We start from the raw sequence: 16,442 nt of genomic DNA, 5'->3' as shown, positions 1-16,442 counted from the left end.
CAGTTTACATGAATTGCTGGCTGTTCGTTGTGACTAACATCGTAGGTGTCTTGAAGGTGTTTTGTGTGCAAAGCAGTTGACACCCATTGCATGGCTTGGAAGACAGCCAAATGAGTGTGTCTGATAAAGGGGCGGGCTGGCATGTCCCGCAAATATCGGGGCACCGTGAGCGTGTGCTGCTGAGAGCCTATTTCTGACCTGGCAGCCCTCGCTGTCGTGGCTGCAGGTTTTGGGTCTGTCTACATGGTGCCAGGCAACGGCTTAGCATGTTGTCTCTGGCCGCTAGCACTGCGAAGTTCGGAGGGGGGTTTTGGTTACACCTTTTGTTCACTCTGTTCTTTTGAGCGCCCCTTATTTGTTAGCTGTTTGGGATGAGCTTAGCTTAGCATGTCTTCGTTTTCTGCTAGCGTGATGGACCTCCTGCAATATTGATGAACATGGGCTTTAATTGCGTCATTTGGCTTTACTGCACATTAGTGTCAGAAGCTTCAGGGCCATTTCTTTTTTACGTTTCAAAGGCAGCAGTCGCTCAAAAAGAGCCAGAAAGCTTATTTTTGTTGTGCACAAGTTAATGCTGCCATGTATTTTCATAAGTTTTTTTTTTGGGTGTGCTGCCAAACAACTAAGATGCATGATGCCATTGCTTCAGTGTTCCAACTATGCATTTCTTGGTGAATTCTGGCTGTGGTAGTGAGGAACCACTGTTTGATTTTTATTCTTAATTGTGTAGGGGACTAATACAACTGCCCTGGTGGAGGTAAAAAGTCTGGTGAAAGTTTCAGAGTGGCAGGTATGAGCCCGAGGCAGGGAATAAAATAGGGGAAACACATTCACAGATGCACACAGTCCAAAAACGGTTTTGTCCATGGAGTAGTTGGGAACGTTTTCTTCCCTTAATATCGTTCATTTTTAATACTTAAAGGGACACTAAAGGAAAATATTAAGTCAAGCTAAAGTGATATATTAGTGCGTGAGAATCCCTAAGGCATCAATATTATTGCCAACAGGGCCTTAATAATAGAGAAACTGAGGTAAATGCAGGACATGATTAGAGACTCCCCGGGACATTCAAGCACTTGCCCGATGACGAAAGCACTCCTCATTTAAATTCTGTCACTAGTACTCAGCCATTGTTGCAAAAAGCATCATTGCATTGTATTAGAAGACGAAATAAAATGCTACTTATTCACTTCTAATCCATTTTAAGAAAAAAGACCTAACTGAAGTTTTCCTTCACAATGTCGCAGGCGGTCGAAAGGTTTCGTTTTCGCTCGACTCTGTGCCGCCCACGCTTTCATGTTTCAGCAGTTCCGTTATCGTGTAGAGCTGCGCTGGTTTTGTTGGCTCGCCAAACTCACAGAAACTGCAAGTAGCAGAGAATTCAACTTCCATGTCATGTCGAGGGATTCCCGAATGGTCTACGCCACTTGACCAAAAAGCAGCTCCAGTGGCGAATCCACCGCTCTGTCTTGGCTCGGTGCCGCCGTCAGTCAGGCGCCGTTTTACTCCCCGACGGCAGCAAAGGGCAGTGATGGCTTATGCAACGTCACCACTCACCTGGTTGGGTGGCGGGAGATGTGAATTTTGAAAACAGTATTCAGACCATTCAGATGCAATTTTCTTGTAAACTAAGTCCTTTCTTGGTACGAAACAAGCGTTGCGAGGTTTCTGGAATTGTATTTAGACAGTGCACATCGACTGATTATTTGCCTTTAGTGTCCCTTTCGCAAAAAAATGGTGCTTCATTGATCATTGCCATGCTATAAAAATTTAGCTGTTTATGTTAACAGCAACCTATGTACATTTGATTCTTGCCCTACTCAGCGCTTTGTCAGTTGCAGCTCTTAGCATATGAAATACAGTGCAGTTCTGGTGAGATACAGGGAAAAAAGGAACTCAACACAGGGCACTGCTTTTCTCAGGGTGGAAACACCAACTATTTGGGTTTTTCCCACTTGAAATATTTGTGCACTTGTTTGTTGTTGGAAACTATGCTCACTTTGTGTGAAATTAGGTGGCGAGGTGGGTAGGACTAGGTTGCATGCTGTGGGAATTTGTGGAAACAGTGCTGCAGCAGTGCAGGGAGAGAATGGGTGAACTGAAAGAATAGTTTGCCGATTACAACTTTGTCTGTCCAGTGCTTAGAATTTGCCCAAGTGCTGTTCCTGCAAGTTCTCACTCGCCTTTCGAGGTGGGAGGGTGGCCTGCATTTTTCTTGCTTGAATGGGAAATTGACCCGTCTGAAATGGATGTTACATTGTCGCTACTGCAAATGAAATATATACCGCTGGTACAGTGTGGACACTTGTTATAGCCATGCTTTTTCAGTTCTCGAAGTAATCTTTGGATAGCAAAGATATATGTTGGGTCTTAACTCGAGAAAGTATGAAGATGAGGGTTTTTTGAGAAAAGGACAGTCAAAGGAGGGCCCCAATTATTTTTCTGATTGCTCTAAAATTTTTTAGATAGGAAGGTCTCTTCACGCATCAAAACCTCGTATTTTCTCAGCTTGTGTACTTAGGTACACATTAACCTTTTGATGGTAGATTTTTTTTGCCATATGCGACCGTCCAGGATCTATTTTTTTTATTGCAGATTCCAATTCTTCTTGGGGACTTATTTCGAAAAAGTTACAATTTTTCTAGGGTGACCGTAAACGGAGAAAAAAATATTTTGCATTGGTATATATGTACTCTTCATTCATGAATAACAACAATAAAAAAGGAAATAAACTTATAAGAATTAAAAATTTGATGCATTTTTATACACATAGTTCGAGGCCTTGAATGTGTGCACACGAGATTATTTTGCAAGACTCAAATGTTCCTGCTCTTACACTAATATGTGCATCCATAGCAGAATTGAACTGCGTAGGTGTGTGCACTCAAGAAAACTGTGGTTGTGTGCCCGTCAAAAAAGCAAAACGTGTGACAAACTTCTGCTAATCTTCATCTTATCGCCAACCAGAGGCAATTAGTTTTCGCGAGTGTCAAAAAAAAAAAAGCAACTGAAAAGCATGCACGGCGGCATCCTTCCTATGCGCATCCCTGTGAGCACTAAACGAGTGAGAAAGAGGTGGTCGCCCTTTGAGCAATTAGTAATGAGTGAGCCATCAGTTTTGCAAGCGCAGGAAACAGACACAGCCCGCGGAACAGTAGCGCCATTGCTGCACACAGCGTCCTAAACCGGCACAAATACCGCGAAGATCTCTGGCGGTGTGCAACAACTGCGCTTACACACGGCCTCAGAGATTTAGCCGTAGATCCCAGACTCCATGCATCGTAGCTCTCTGCAGTTTAATTGCCACTAAGTGGCGCCAGTAACCAGCCAGCAGCAAGCGGTCTAAGAGGCAACTGTCATCATCATCGGATGAGTATTGTCATCTCTCCATTCTGTGGTAATGTGACGTGCTCGTGGGTGCACTTGTGTATGTTGTGCTTTGTTTGTGGCTGGGGCATTTTGATAGTTTCGTTTTGCGGTGAGGCTGCTTTTGAAGATACTCAAAATCGGCGATGTCACAGTCGACGAAGTGCTCGTTTAATGCTGACTGGACCAACGCCAACGTGTCAGACTTCGCGAGCTGGATTAAGCCTGTGCCCAACGATGTATATAGCGCACAATGCGCAATGTGCTGCAAGACGTTTTGCTTGAGCAACATGGGAAAAACCGCGATGTCTAGCCACACTGCAAGTATAAAGCATAAGAACGCCATGAAGGTGCTGGAAAGTGGCTCCCAGACACGTGTATTCTCGTTCTTCAAGCCAAGCAGTGCAGCCCTGTCAACCGCGATGACCGTCGACGAACGGGAGAAGAGAGCAGACCCCTCATCGATGCCTCCTGCTACATCAGCTCCTGCACAGATCACGGTACGTGGTTTTCTATTGAAGAAAGATGTTGCGAAAGCTGAGATCGTATGGTGCATGAATGCTGTAATGACTCATGCATCCCTTCGTTCCGTGGCATCATCGGCGGCGCTCTTCTCGTTGATGTTCCAGTCTTGTGAAATTGCCAACAAAATGCAATTAGGAAAAGACAGAGTCGGATATACTGCCATGGCATCGCGCCATTCTTCCGAAAAAAGCTGCTATCAGCTTTTGCTGAAGTACCATTCATAGCTGTAGCATTCGATGAATCACTAAACAAAGTAGCGCAGAAAGAACAAATAGATGTACTGGTCAGATACTGCGATTCGGCTGACGTTACTGTAAAAACTCTATACCTGACTTCATGTTTTCTCGGCCACACTTGTTCTGAAGACCTGACACTTGCTTTCAAGAAAGCCACAGAGGATATAAAGCACAAGATATTGCAAGTGTCAATGGATGCACCAAATGTAAACTTCAAGTTTCTTAGATCCCTTAAGGAAGAACTAAATTGTCGTGACAGTCGACAAATCCTGGAAATTGGAAGCTGTGGCTTGCATGTGGTTCATGGTGCCTTCAAAACAGGCCATGCAGCAACTGGCTGGAATTTGGTAGTCTTTCTGCGGCGTATTTATAATCTTTTCAAGTGTGTTCCAGCGCGCCGTGCTGATTACATTCGCATCACAGCAAGCACATTGTTTCCGCTCAAATTCTGTGTGGTTTGCTGGCTTGAAAACAGCATGGTGATTTCAAGAGCTCTTCAAGTACTGCCACACTTAATAAAATGGGGAGTGTTCAGCTAAAGACAAGATCAAGCCAAATTGCACCAGCTGCACCACAGTTGAGACGCTAGTAGCGGACATGATGCTGGCCGGCAAAACTGGCTTTCATGGTATCAGTTGCTGAGGAATTGAAGCCATTCCTGACCGAATTTCAAACGGACAAACCAGTGGTCTCTTTCCTTGCCCCAGCATTGAAGGCTGTCCTACGATTGCTGTTGGGAAGGATCATTAAGCAAGAAATTTTGCGTGCTGCTGACACGCCATTCAAGTTACTTAATACAGATTTGGAGAAGCCAGAGAACATCGTTTTTGTCAACGCTTTTGATGTTGGTTTTGCTGCCAAGAGTGAACTTCGAAAAGCTGCTAAACCATCTCAACTTGCACTGCTTACTTTCAAGAGGGAATGCATTTCTTTTTTGAAGGTGTGCTCGCAGAAGATTATGGAAAGGTCGCCTCTAAAATACAGGCTAACAACAGGAGTGAGTTGCTTGGATCTGGTCTGCACCTTGTCAGTGGAGGTTTGCAAAAAATGACTAGCGATTGCACTGGAAATACTCGCACAGCACCGGTGGCTGACCTGCTTAGAAGAAGAACGGGCGCACCGATCCTATGTGCAAGTCTGTTCGCTGAGCTCTGCACAGCTACTTCTGAAGAACTTTGATAGGACGGCACAGAGACTGGATACCTTGTGGTTTGAGCTGTGCTCACGGAACCATAAGGAGTTGTTTATCTTGTCAAGGTCATCCTCACCATGTCCCATGGCAATGCTGCTGTCGAAAGAGGTTTTTCTATAAATAAAGAATGCCTCATAGAGAACCTCAATGAAGAATCTCTGATAGTGCAGAGAATAGTGTATGATGGAGTTTCAGCAGCAGGTGGTATAGCCAGTGTTGACATTAGACAGTATGGTGGATATGGTGCGGGGCGCAAGTATTCGGTGGAAGGAGGAGCTCAAGAAAAAGAAGCAAGACAGGCTGGATGCATCTGAGGCTGAACAAAACAGCAAAAGGGCGGCCACCCGCATCAAGGAGCTCCAACAAAAGAAGCAAAGGCTCATCACTGAAGCACAGAATGAGGCTTCTTTTCTCCAGGAGGAAATTGACGCTTTAAAGTGAGTAAATGTGCTCATAATCTCACTTTGGCGCTGCAATAAACTGTTTTGTGAGTGGAATCGTCTATGTGAATTGTGCCTCTGTTCGACTCTCAAACCTTTAAAATTCAGAGAATTTTTGTTGGCATTATCAGGGAAAGCCTGGAAAATTCAGGGAATATCTATTAAGTAATTTAGTAGACACCATGTGCATTGTGATAGCCCTGCTTAATCGTCTCGTGTATCTCTCCTCCCCACTCCTCTCTTTTTACATGTTGCCAAGCCTGCAATTTCTTTTGCTTTTTCACATTTTTGTATTTCTCCTGTTTATTTTCTCCCTTTCCCAAATTTCTCTTACGCTCATATTTGCCACTAGTATTATATAACATGCTGTGTTTATTTCTGTTCAGTTCAGTTATATTTATTTTAGTACCATTCTGTTATATTTTATTTCACTTTTACAATTTGCCACTAGTATTGTATAATGCTGCACATTTCTTTCAGTTCTTTTCTTTGTTTACATGTTGTCACCCACTCTCCTCTGCAATGCCTCAGCGATTGAGGGTATCGAAAATAGATAGTTTTAGATGATGGTATGCAAGCTGCATCCAAGCTCTGTGGGACGCAAACTTAATTGTGGGCCCTTTGTGCTCTTTTGTGCCCCTTTTTGTATGCCCGGCGGCTTCTTTCCCCCAATGCTTAGGTGCCACTTGCATCTCCTAATCTAAAGCTCCTATAAATGCTGACTAATCTCTAAAATGTTGGTTCCATGCTTTCTCGTCGCTATAGATGGAGAATGGCCTGCACGTCATCTTCGGCATGTTGCCTTTGCTTCGGTAAATAGAAATGGTGTTATTGCTACATGCAAGCAAATGCGTGCGTGTTGGAACAAGGATAATGAGAATGTACTTGAACAGCACACATGAAAAGAAGAAAATAGAGAGTGCAAGGGGTGCAGCAAGAGACTGCTTGGTGAAACAGACGCTACCACTGGGTAGAGGCGAGAACGGGCCGGAGTGTGCGCATCTTGCCCATCAAATTTAGTTGAATTGGCAGCCGCTAAAGGGGTCACTTACTGGGAAAAGGTCCATTGCACGACATTTTCACTTCAATAAAAATTTCCTATGCTTTCATACTTTTTTATACCTTGCACAACTTTGTAAATGAATTTGTTTGCAGAGCCCTGCAACACAAGCACAATATTGGCAAACTTAGTTCTCTAAAAAAAAAAAAAAAGGGGGGCTCATAAATAGGCCTTTTTGTTTTGTTTTGTAACGGTAAGTTTCTCCAGGGATTTTTTCTGTGCATACTTTGCTACCTGCAAAATCCACGGCAACGTATATTTTGCCTCCAATATGGATGTCATCTTTTATTTGTGTGGCGAAATTTGAAATGTCTCACAACATAGAAGTTGTAGTAGATCTTGCTCGAAAATTAGAAAAAAGTCATCTCCGATTTCATCAAATTTTCTCGGGATTTTCAGCTGTTGATCTGCTTTGTACAAAAATGTGTTGCATTATTTTGTTCCAAGTACGAAAGAAAGCAGTGATGTATAAGTTGCTGTGTTTTTCGCCCTGCAGCCTCTCTCGGAATGTCGTGCCGTGCAAGTGTCAGGTTTAATAATAGCTTCCATTTCTTTCATGAACCAAGAACAACCTGCAGCACTGCAGAAGGAACACAGGTGCTTCTTTACGAGTGCAAATGCATGATTAGCTCCTGTAGCACACTAGTATGTACTACAATGGTCTGGTCACAAAAGATGATGACACGTCCAGCATGCTGACACTGTGTGAGCAGTGGAATCGGCTGAATCAAGATTCCGCCCGGCTAAAAAATATAATTTGCGGACACCAGGCACCAGCGTCTGTCTGGTTTTTCTTCATGCACAAAATGGTGACTCTGGACTTCTCGTCATTGATCTCAGCTCCGGATGCCTCTGCCGCTTCGCTGGGCTGACCGTCGCAAGGAGCTCGACTCCTGCTGTCTTCGCAGTCTGCCTTCTATCCAGTCAGTCATGGTCTCGGATTCTCCTGATCAAGTACTGCCGTCAACGCCACTACCCCGCGATCCCGAGATCTCTGCTCTTAAGCTCTTGGAGTTCTGGTTGTCGGACTCTGAACTTTGCTTCATTACCTTCGAATCCTTGTTCTTTCGCCACCGTTTCAGTTCGGAGTTTGACCATGTTCGACCACGTCGTTGGAGTGCTTCGACCTACTACTGCTGCGATTGTTTGTGATGTTCTATGCTCCCCGTCCATCGACTGCCCCTATGACGAGCTTAAGGCGATGCTCATCCAGCGCACCACTGAAATGGAGCGCCATCAATTACAGCAACTGCTTACATTGGAGGAGCTCGGCAACCCCAAACCTACCGACTTACTGCGTCGCATGCAAGCCTTGGCTGGAGACCTGGCTCCAACTGACAGCACACTTCTCTGGGAACTTTTCCTGCAGCGCCTTCCACCACAGAAGGTGCTCATGATCCTGACCGCATCTTCATCCTCGATGCTGGAATCGCTGGCTCAGTTGGCCAACAAGCTTGTTGATGTCAGTTTTCCCTCCGTGGCCACAGTTCATTGCCTTCCTGACCCTCCGTGCCATAGCGCAGCCGCTGGTGACAGCTATGCGCGTCTCCTCGAAGCTAACGAGGAGCTTACATGGCAAGTAGCGTGACTGACAGCTGAGGACGCTGCCATTTGAACACACTGGCCGCCTTCTTCACGACCTCGCCGCCCCAGCCCCGGGCTCTCTGGACGCTGTTCTCCTCCTCCCATTACGATTTGCTGGTACTGCCGTCGCTATGGCTCTCGCGCAAACCAGTGCTGCCAGCCCTGCTCCTATGTGGGACACGGTTGGGCCGAACACTGACGGTGACCGCTGTTGCCAGCCCCAGATCCAGACTCCTTTTCCACGTCACCGACCGCGTCACCAGTCTGCTATCTCGTCAACACTGGCGCCGTGATCTGCATCCTTCCTCCTATGTTGGCTGAGCGCTGCCATGCTCCCGACTTGCCTCCTCTCACCGCGGTCAATGGATCAACCATCCAGACCTACGGACAAGTCATTGGCTCTTAGACATTGGCCTCAGACATACCTTTCACTTGATCTTTTTCATTGCGGCCGTGTGCCAGCCTATCATCGGAGCCGACTTTCTTTGGCACTACAAGCTTGTTGTCGACATGCAGAGCAGCCGCATCTTGGACTCCGAGACAAGCTTAACCGTCCAAGGAGTTTCCTGTCGTGCTCCACGCTCCAGCTTCTCCTGGCACATATGGCCATTCCTGACTCTTGGTCAGCCATCCTTGCCGAGTTTCCGGACGTCTTCAGACCCCCCTCCTTTCAGTCCTCGATCGCTCACAATGTGACACATCACATTGTCATGACTGGCCATCGCACGTTTGCTCCGGCTCGTCGCCTCGTGCCAGGTCGTCTCGCTGTCGCCAAAAAGGAGTTTGAACGCATGCTTGACTTAACTTCATTCGTCCCTCCTCCTTTCCTTGGGCCTCGCCACTCCATATCATGCGGTGACTGGCACCCCTGCAGCGATTACTGTGCTCTCAACAAAACCACTATCCTGGACCAGTACCCAATACCTAACATTCAGGATTTTACGTCAGCACTGCATGGCTGCACCATTTTTAGCAAGGTCGACCTGGTGAAAGCCTACCACCAGGTTCCTGTGGAACCCTCAGGTATTCCGAAGACTGCCATTATAACACCCTTCGGCCTGTTTGAATATCTGCGCATGCCTTTCGGTCTTCGTAATGTGGCCCAGACCTTTCAGCGTTTTACTGACCAGGTATTACGTGGCTTGGCGTGCTGCTTTGCCTATCTTGACGACATCCTCGTCAACAGCATCACCGCCGAAGCTTATAAGCTCCGTCTACGTCAAGTGCTCGTAAGACTCAGCCAGTTTGGTCTTGTTAAGGGTCCAAAAAGCGAGTTTGGCGTCACGAAGTTGAATTTCCTCGACCGTCGTGTCAACACACACGGCATTCATTCACTCCCGGCCCATGACACAGCCATCCGTGAGTTTCCTCAGCCATCCACTACCAGGCAACTGCGCGAATTTCCTGGCCTCGCCTATTATTACCGCTGCTTCAGCCTCTCCATGACCTTCTCTTGGGCCTCAAGGCACCGAATATTCCTGTGGCCTGGAACAATACCGCTGACTGCATGTTTAGAGGCATCAAAGAAGCCATTGCCAGCACGACGCTCCTCATCCTCCCCAAATGCGACTCCCCAGCATCTGTCATTATTGATGCATCGGACACTGCTGTCGGCGCAGTCTTGCAGCAGTTCGTTGCTGGTGCTTGGCAGCCCATCACGATGTTTTCTAAGAAGCTTGCACCCCCTGAGCTCCATTACAGCACGTTTGGCCAAGAGCTTCTCTCCATCTGTTTGGCTGTGAAGCACTTTCGACATCTTCTCGAGGGACGCTCCTTCCATGTCCTTACCGACCATAAACCACTGACTTCTGCTCTAGCATCCAGCAGCACCTCCTACACGCCCCAGAAAATCAGACAACTCGCCTACATTTCTGAATACACCAGCGACATTTGTCATGTCAGTGGAGAATCTAACGCCGTTGCTGATGCACTTTCTTGCGCTGTCATCCATGCAACAACCACGGCCGACTGGTCATCAATTTCACGGCCATGGGTATCACCCAGAGTGTTGGTGCCAAGCTCCAGCTGCTTTGCCTGAGCAGTACTTCTCTGGTGTTTGAAGATATCTTGCTTTCTCAGTGAGACTTGCCCCTCATTCGTGATACGTTGACCAGGCATCCTTGGCCTTAGGTGCCTTGCCCATATCGCCGGGGCATCTTTGATGCCCTCCATTCTTCGGCTTATCCTGGCATTCGCGCAACATAGCGACTCGTCACTTATTGTTATGTGTGGCCCAGTATCAACGTAGACGTTCGTCGCTGGTCACTCGTGTACCTCAACTGCCGACAGTCTAAAGTGCATCGCCACACTGCGACTCCTCTTAGCGCATTGCTGCCCCTGGATGCCCGCTTCAGCCATCTGCACGTCGATATTGTTGGCCCCCTTCCTCCCTGCGGGAGCCATCGCTACCTTTAACCTGCAATGACAGGTTCACCAGATGGCCTGAAGCGATGCCCCTCCTGGACATAATGGCGGAGTCAATAGCCCGAGCACTCGTCACACTCTGGATTAGCCGCTATGGTGTCCCTTACACCATTACGACTGACCATGGTTGCCAATTCGACTCAACATTGTTCGCCAATCTATCTCGGCTACTCGGCGTCGATCACGTGAAGACTACCTCTTACCACCTGATATCCAATGGGATCATCGAACATTTTCACCGCCAACTGAAGGCTTCACTCATGGCCTCAACTTTTCTTTCATCATGTTGAGCGCCTTCCTTTTCTTATGCTTGGCATCTGCACTGCTCTTCACAGTATCTCTTCCGCCAGCGCCACCGAGCTTACGTTAGGCACCACTCTACATGTCCCAGGCGAATTCTTCGACTCTCCCACCATACCGGCTGACATTTCCAACTACGCCTACCGTCTACGCAGCGCTACCCGTACTGTCGTTCCCCCCCAACAATGATGTTCTTCCATGCGTGTATATGTCAACCCTGGCCTTGAGCATTGCACGCACTGTGTGCCACGATGCTGTGCATCCTCCCTTACAGCCCCTGTATGATGGTCCATTCAATGTACCCAAGCGTATACCTAAACACTTTCTATTGCTCATCAATGGCCGGCAAGATAAGGTCTCCGTTGACCGTCTGAAGCCTGCCTACTTCGACTCTGATGCTTTAGCCACTTCTGCTGCCAATTTCCCTCCTGAGCACGCCAGTCCTACCCGCCGCGTGCATTTCGCACCACCGCCATCCGCACTTTGCCATTCGTCCAGCTCACGGCTTCCTTGCTAGAAGGCATTGTGGCACTACTATGTGCCACAATAGTCCGGTCACAAATGACGGTGACACGAGGGACGATGATTGAGCGGGCTCGGTTAAAAAATATCATTTGTGGACACCAGGCACCAGCGTCTGCCTGGTTTTTCTTCACCCACACTCTTGAGCTGCCCCCATGGTTTAGTGGGGGCAGTGTTATGCCAAACAGGAGGCTGTAGGTTTAACTTCCTGCCACTGTGCGGGTGCAGAGACGCTGTACTAGAGCGGAAATGGTCCAGTTCTCGATGTAGATATTAAACAATGGATGGTAAAGAATAATCCAGAGTCCTTTCTTGCAGAGCTGTTCCTTGCAGGGTCTCTAACCCCTGCATTGCTTTGGGGTGTTACTTTTATCAATGAAATTGGCAATCAAACATGTCTGTGGCAACACATGTCTGCAAGTTGCTGGTTGCAAGCTTTCTTGATGCAATGTATGTAACAAAAATAACACCAATAAGCAATGCTTCACTTGATGCCAGTAAATGCAGGGCTTTGTGTTAACTTAGGGACAGTGTCCTGCAGAAATTGTTAGGGGAAATATGTTGGGAGTTCCTTATGCTTTCCTTCATGTGTGAAACACTTTTGAAGTTCTGTTGTACGATGCATCTGGCATCTTTCATGCCTTTTGGTGGACGTGGACCTATGTCACAAGCTCATGCTGCAGCAGTGGGCTGTATTTTTTACTATGCAACTCGCAGCTCTTCAATTCCACTTGTGACTTGCATTGTTTTTTTTACAACCTAGCCTGGCAGGTGCTTGCCAAGATTTACTTCACCCACGTATTGTTTTGAATATATATGTGTTGCTTGTGGCATTCAGTATTTGTTCAGCACGAACACAATCCATGTGCATTGTTTGGTGCTAAAAGCTTGTTCAGGAACCCTTCACCTTTTCAGGGTCAATGATGTTAAAATACTACGGCACCGAGTCCAAACCGAGTTTTGAATGAGTCCAAAATGGTTGATACCGTATATTTACGGTGCCGTCTGTATGTTAAAAAGCGCGCCAATTTACTAACTTTTTATTTCCTGGCATGTGCTGCCACAATGTCAGAATACAGGTAATTTTTTTCTCGTGCCTCCCTCTCTCGGTTTTCGTTGCATGGTTTGTTTTAGAGCTAGTTTGCTCCGGTGTGTCTATATACTACTGCTCGCGGATTGGCGCATGCGTGGGCGGGTAGTGGTTTGGGTTTTGTTCCGCGGGCAGTTTTGGCTAATTGCTCAAAGGGCGACTTGTTTAGTGCTCACAGGGGTGCACATAGGAAGGATGCTGCCGTACATGCGTTTCCTTTTATTCATTTTTTTATTTTTTGGAGACTCGTGAAAACTAATTGCTTCTGGTTGACGATAAGATGAAGATTAGCGGAAGTTTGTCGCACATTTTGCTTTTTTGATAGGCACACAAATACACCGTTTTCTTGAGTGCGCTCACCTACGCAGTTCGATTGTGCTACGGACTAAGAGCAGGAACATTTGAGACTTGCTAAATATTCTCTTGCGTGCATTTTCTAAGCCTTGAACTATGTCTATAACAATGCATCAAATCTTTAATTCTTACAAGTTTATTTCCTTTTTTTATTGTTGTTGTTCATGAATAAAAAGTACATATATACCAACGCAAAATATTTTTTTCTCCCTTTACGGTCACCCTAGAAAAATTACGGCAATTTTTTTTTAAATGGGTCCCTCGGAAGATTTGGAATCTGCAATAAAAAAAAAATTGACCTTGGGCGGTCACATATGGGGAAAAAAATCGACCCTGAAAGGGTTAAATACGTTTTGAAATTTTGTTGCACTTAAAAGTCTGACCTAAGACTACTGTGCTGCTTTAGCAGTGCAAACCATGCACAAGACGGCTGTGTGTTTATATGCTGCTATGCTAGCTGAGCTGCAACTACCATTCGTGGTTGCTGCGTTGCTTGGTTGTGACAGCCTTGTTTGTGCTTGTTGGCAGTTTGCGGCGATATCCACGGCCAGTTCTACGACCTGATGAAACTGTTTGAGGTGGGCGGTCCACCTGCAACCACCAAGTACCTCTTCCTTGGGGACTACGTGGATCGGGGTTACTTCAGCATTGAGGCGAGTGGTTGATTTGTATTGCACTATTTGTCATATGCGAGAACACAATTGATCATGTACACCTTTGTGTGTTCATTTCGCGTACCACTGTGGGCTTGTGTCAAGGCTGAGGCATTCTGCTGCTAAGCACAAGATTGACTACTTGGTTTGTGGCTGACAGTGGTCAACATGAAACTGAGTCAAAGCCCCACTCTGACATTCTCTTGTGGCCCACTCAAAACTATGATTGAATGCTAGTGGTTCAGGTGCAGCTGATGTGTTGGTTTTGTGATTCAGTTTTACTTTGTTATTTGCTTCATTAGCTGGCAGTGTCAATTTGTCTCGGCATGTGTCCTTTTTTTGTCCTCCACTGCAGTGTGTATTATACCTCTGGGCCCTAAAGATCTGCTACTCCAGCACGCTGTTCCTGCTACGTGGCAACCATGAGTGTAGGCACCTAACGGAGTACTTCACTTTCAAGACTGAGTGCAAGATAAAGTATTCAGAGCGTGTGTATGATGCTTGCATGGAGGCGTTTGACTGCCTGCCCTTGGCTGCCCTCATGAACCAACAGTTTCTCTGCGTCCACGGGGGGCTCTCTCCAGAGATCCACAACCTTGACGACATTAAGAAGGTGCGTGCTGGCATACTGGTGTCAGTGATTTTTGTTTCATTCAGCTGTTAATTGCTAGGGCACCCTATGTTTTCAAGGTGCAGAAATATTTGCAGTTTTGCATGGCAGTGACGCTACACTACTGCATGCCTGCTTGTGTGCAGAAACTGGTTGTGAATGTGAGTGAATGAAATTTTGTCTAGTGCTACCACTAGTTGACAAAGCTTACGGAAAGTTAGTTTACACCAAGTTTTGAGCAGTAGATTCATGTGCTAGGTTGCGCACAAAACTTGCCATGCCATGTGTGGTAGCTACTGAAACTCGTGTTCAATGCAAGGGGCGTGGCGTGTGTTTACAGTAGCTTGAACCCTAACAATTTTGCAGCCATGCAACCTTGGCATGGCTAATTTGGCGTTGCGTGCTGACGGCAGCAGTGAAAATTTGTTGACTCACCACCAAATGTTTTCAATGCAGTTTTTTTTTTTTTTAGTTGTATCGTTGTGGTGATGGAACGAGCAGATAGTGGCTGCTCTTTCTACCACCATGATACAGTTTTATGTTTTCACAAATCTTGAGCCCTTAATAAGACCAAAATTGTGATACCGCTGTGGCCTTCTTCTGTTTTTTTTTTGCGTGATTATTAGTACAGCTTTTTCCTTATATGTGTAGGGTTGTATACTTCCTCTCACTCTCCTGTGTGGAAGTCTCCTTTTATTTGACAGCACCATTGTCTGAGTGTTCACTATGCATGTGCTCAATATAGGCAGTCTTAATTAAATTGGATATAGTGGCAGCAGTAATTTTGTCTAACCCCACTGTATTGTGGGAAACATTTTGCTCTGCTTGTATATTTGCACCTGTTATTGAAAGTTATGAGCACGGTTTGGAGGCGTAGGAAAGTAAAATGGCAATTTTCCTCTTACTTCCCAGATGTTCCTGATGTAGATGCATGCTTTTGTGGGGAGTCTCATAGTAGGTGGCTACCTTGCAAGCAGCATTTCCTTGCCCCGTGTTTGCAAGTGCAGCAGGGTGATAGCTGAGCAAAAAGAGCCAAATTTTTTTGGAACAAAGGAGAGACACAACACACTGGCATGCTTGCAAAAAAAGTATTTAGCATACATTTCTGTATAGAATACCACCTGTGAAGTGACATTTTGCAGAGGCTGTGTACTTCAGTAATAAATGATGTTTACCTTGCCCGTCCGTAATGAAGAGTATATGTGAGCAGTAAATGGACTAGAGTGCTTTCTCATTTCACTCTTCCACGTGGTTGAAGGGCTAGGCTTCTTTGCTATCAGTTCCAGTTTTGTTTCATGGGCAGTCGAACCCAGATACAATGAATTAACGGCTATAATGATTGCATTCACTGCATTTACAATTTTCTGACCGAAACTGCATCCTGTGGCAGTCCTGTGGCATTGTCTAAAGCATAGGAGTCCTAAGGCGTAGGAGTCCTAAGGCGTAGGAGTCCTAAGGCGTAGGAGTCCTAAGGCGTAGGAGTCCTAAGGCGTAGGAGTCCTAAGGCGTAGGAGTCCTAAGGCGTAGGAGTCCTAAGGCGTAGGAGCCCTAAGGCGTAGGAGCCCTAAGGCGTAGGAGCCCTAAGGCGTAGGCGGCTTAATAGTCAACCTTTGCATGAAGTTCAGTGATGGCTACATTTTAACTATCAGAACATCTTAACTAGGCTTATATTAGCAAAGTTCTATACAATTACTCACTCTGCTGTGTAATTGTTCTTTTGCTTGCAAGCCTGTTTTGAGGCCTAGGCCACATATGCTAGCTTCCAAGTGCACCCTGAACTATACTAGTACTTTCATTCACATCTGCTGCGGTAATCCTAATGTATGTTTTGAATTGTTGTACCGTGTGTGGTCTTTCAAAGGTAAATAAAATGCAAATTCACTTCAGTTTGTTAGCAGTGATGTTCTCATCATAAGGCTCTGCTCTTGAACTGCTAAACTTATGTGTGGGGTGGAGAATAGGATGGTAAAATACAAAAATGCTGGTGGACTGAGGTTTTCCTGCCTGCTAGATGAAACTCTGAGGTCGAAACAATCTGGATTAACCTAGAGCCCTTCATACCAGCTTCCCTCTTAGCAGATGTAGA

General features: G+C 46.2%; 1 protein-coding gene and 1 pseudogene across 6 annotated transcripts in view; both read left to right on the top strand.

Annotated features, from left to right (window-relative positions):
* Positions 1 to 16,442, top strand: part of LOC126518578 (serine/threonine-protein phosphatase 2B catalytic subunit 2-like) — a 146,105-nt gene that overhangs the window by 22,236 nt on the left and 107,427 nt on the right. For all 6 annotated transcript variants that reach the window (XM_050168359.3, XM_050168358.3, XM_050168357.3 and 3 more), the window contains exons 3-4: positions 13,622 to 13,746; positions 14,102 to 14,359. In XM_050168359.3, coding sequence (XP_050024316.1) covers positions 13,622 to 13,746; positions 14,102 to 14,359 — 383 coding nt within the window. The remainder of the gene's footprint in view (positions 1 to 13,621; positions 13,747 to 14,101; positions 14,360 to 16,442) is intronic.
* On the top strand, positions 3,672 to 8,407 carry LOC140215515 (uncharacterized; annotated as a pseudogene).

Source organism: Dermacentor andersoni, chromosome 1 (genome assembly GCF_023375885.2).
Source record: "Dermacentor andersoni chromosome 1, qqDerAnde1_hic_scaffold, whole genome shotgun sequence".
Lineage (NCBI taxonomy): Eukaryota > Metazoa > Arthropoda > Arachnida > Ixodida > Ixodidae > Dermacentor > Dermacentor andersoni.
The sequence above is the reverse complement of the archived record's forward strand: the minus strand, read 5'-3'. Positions and strand labels throughout refer to the sequence as shown.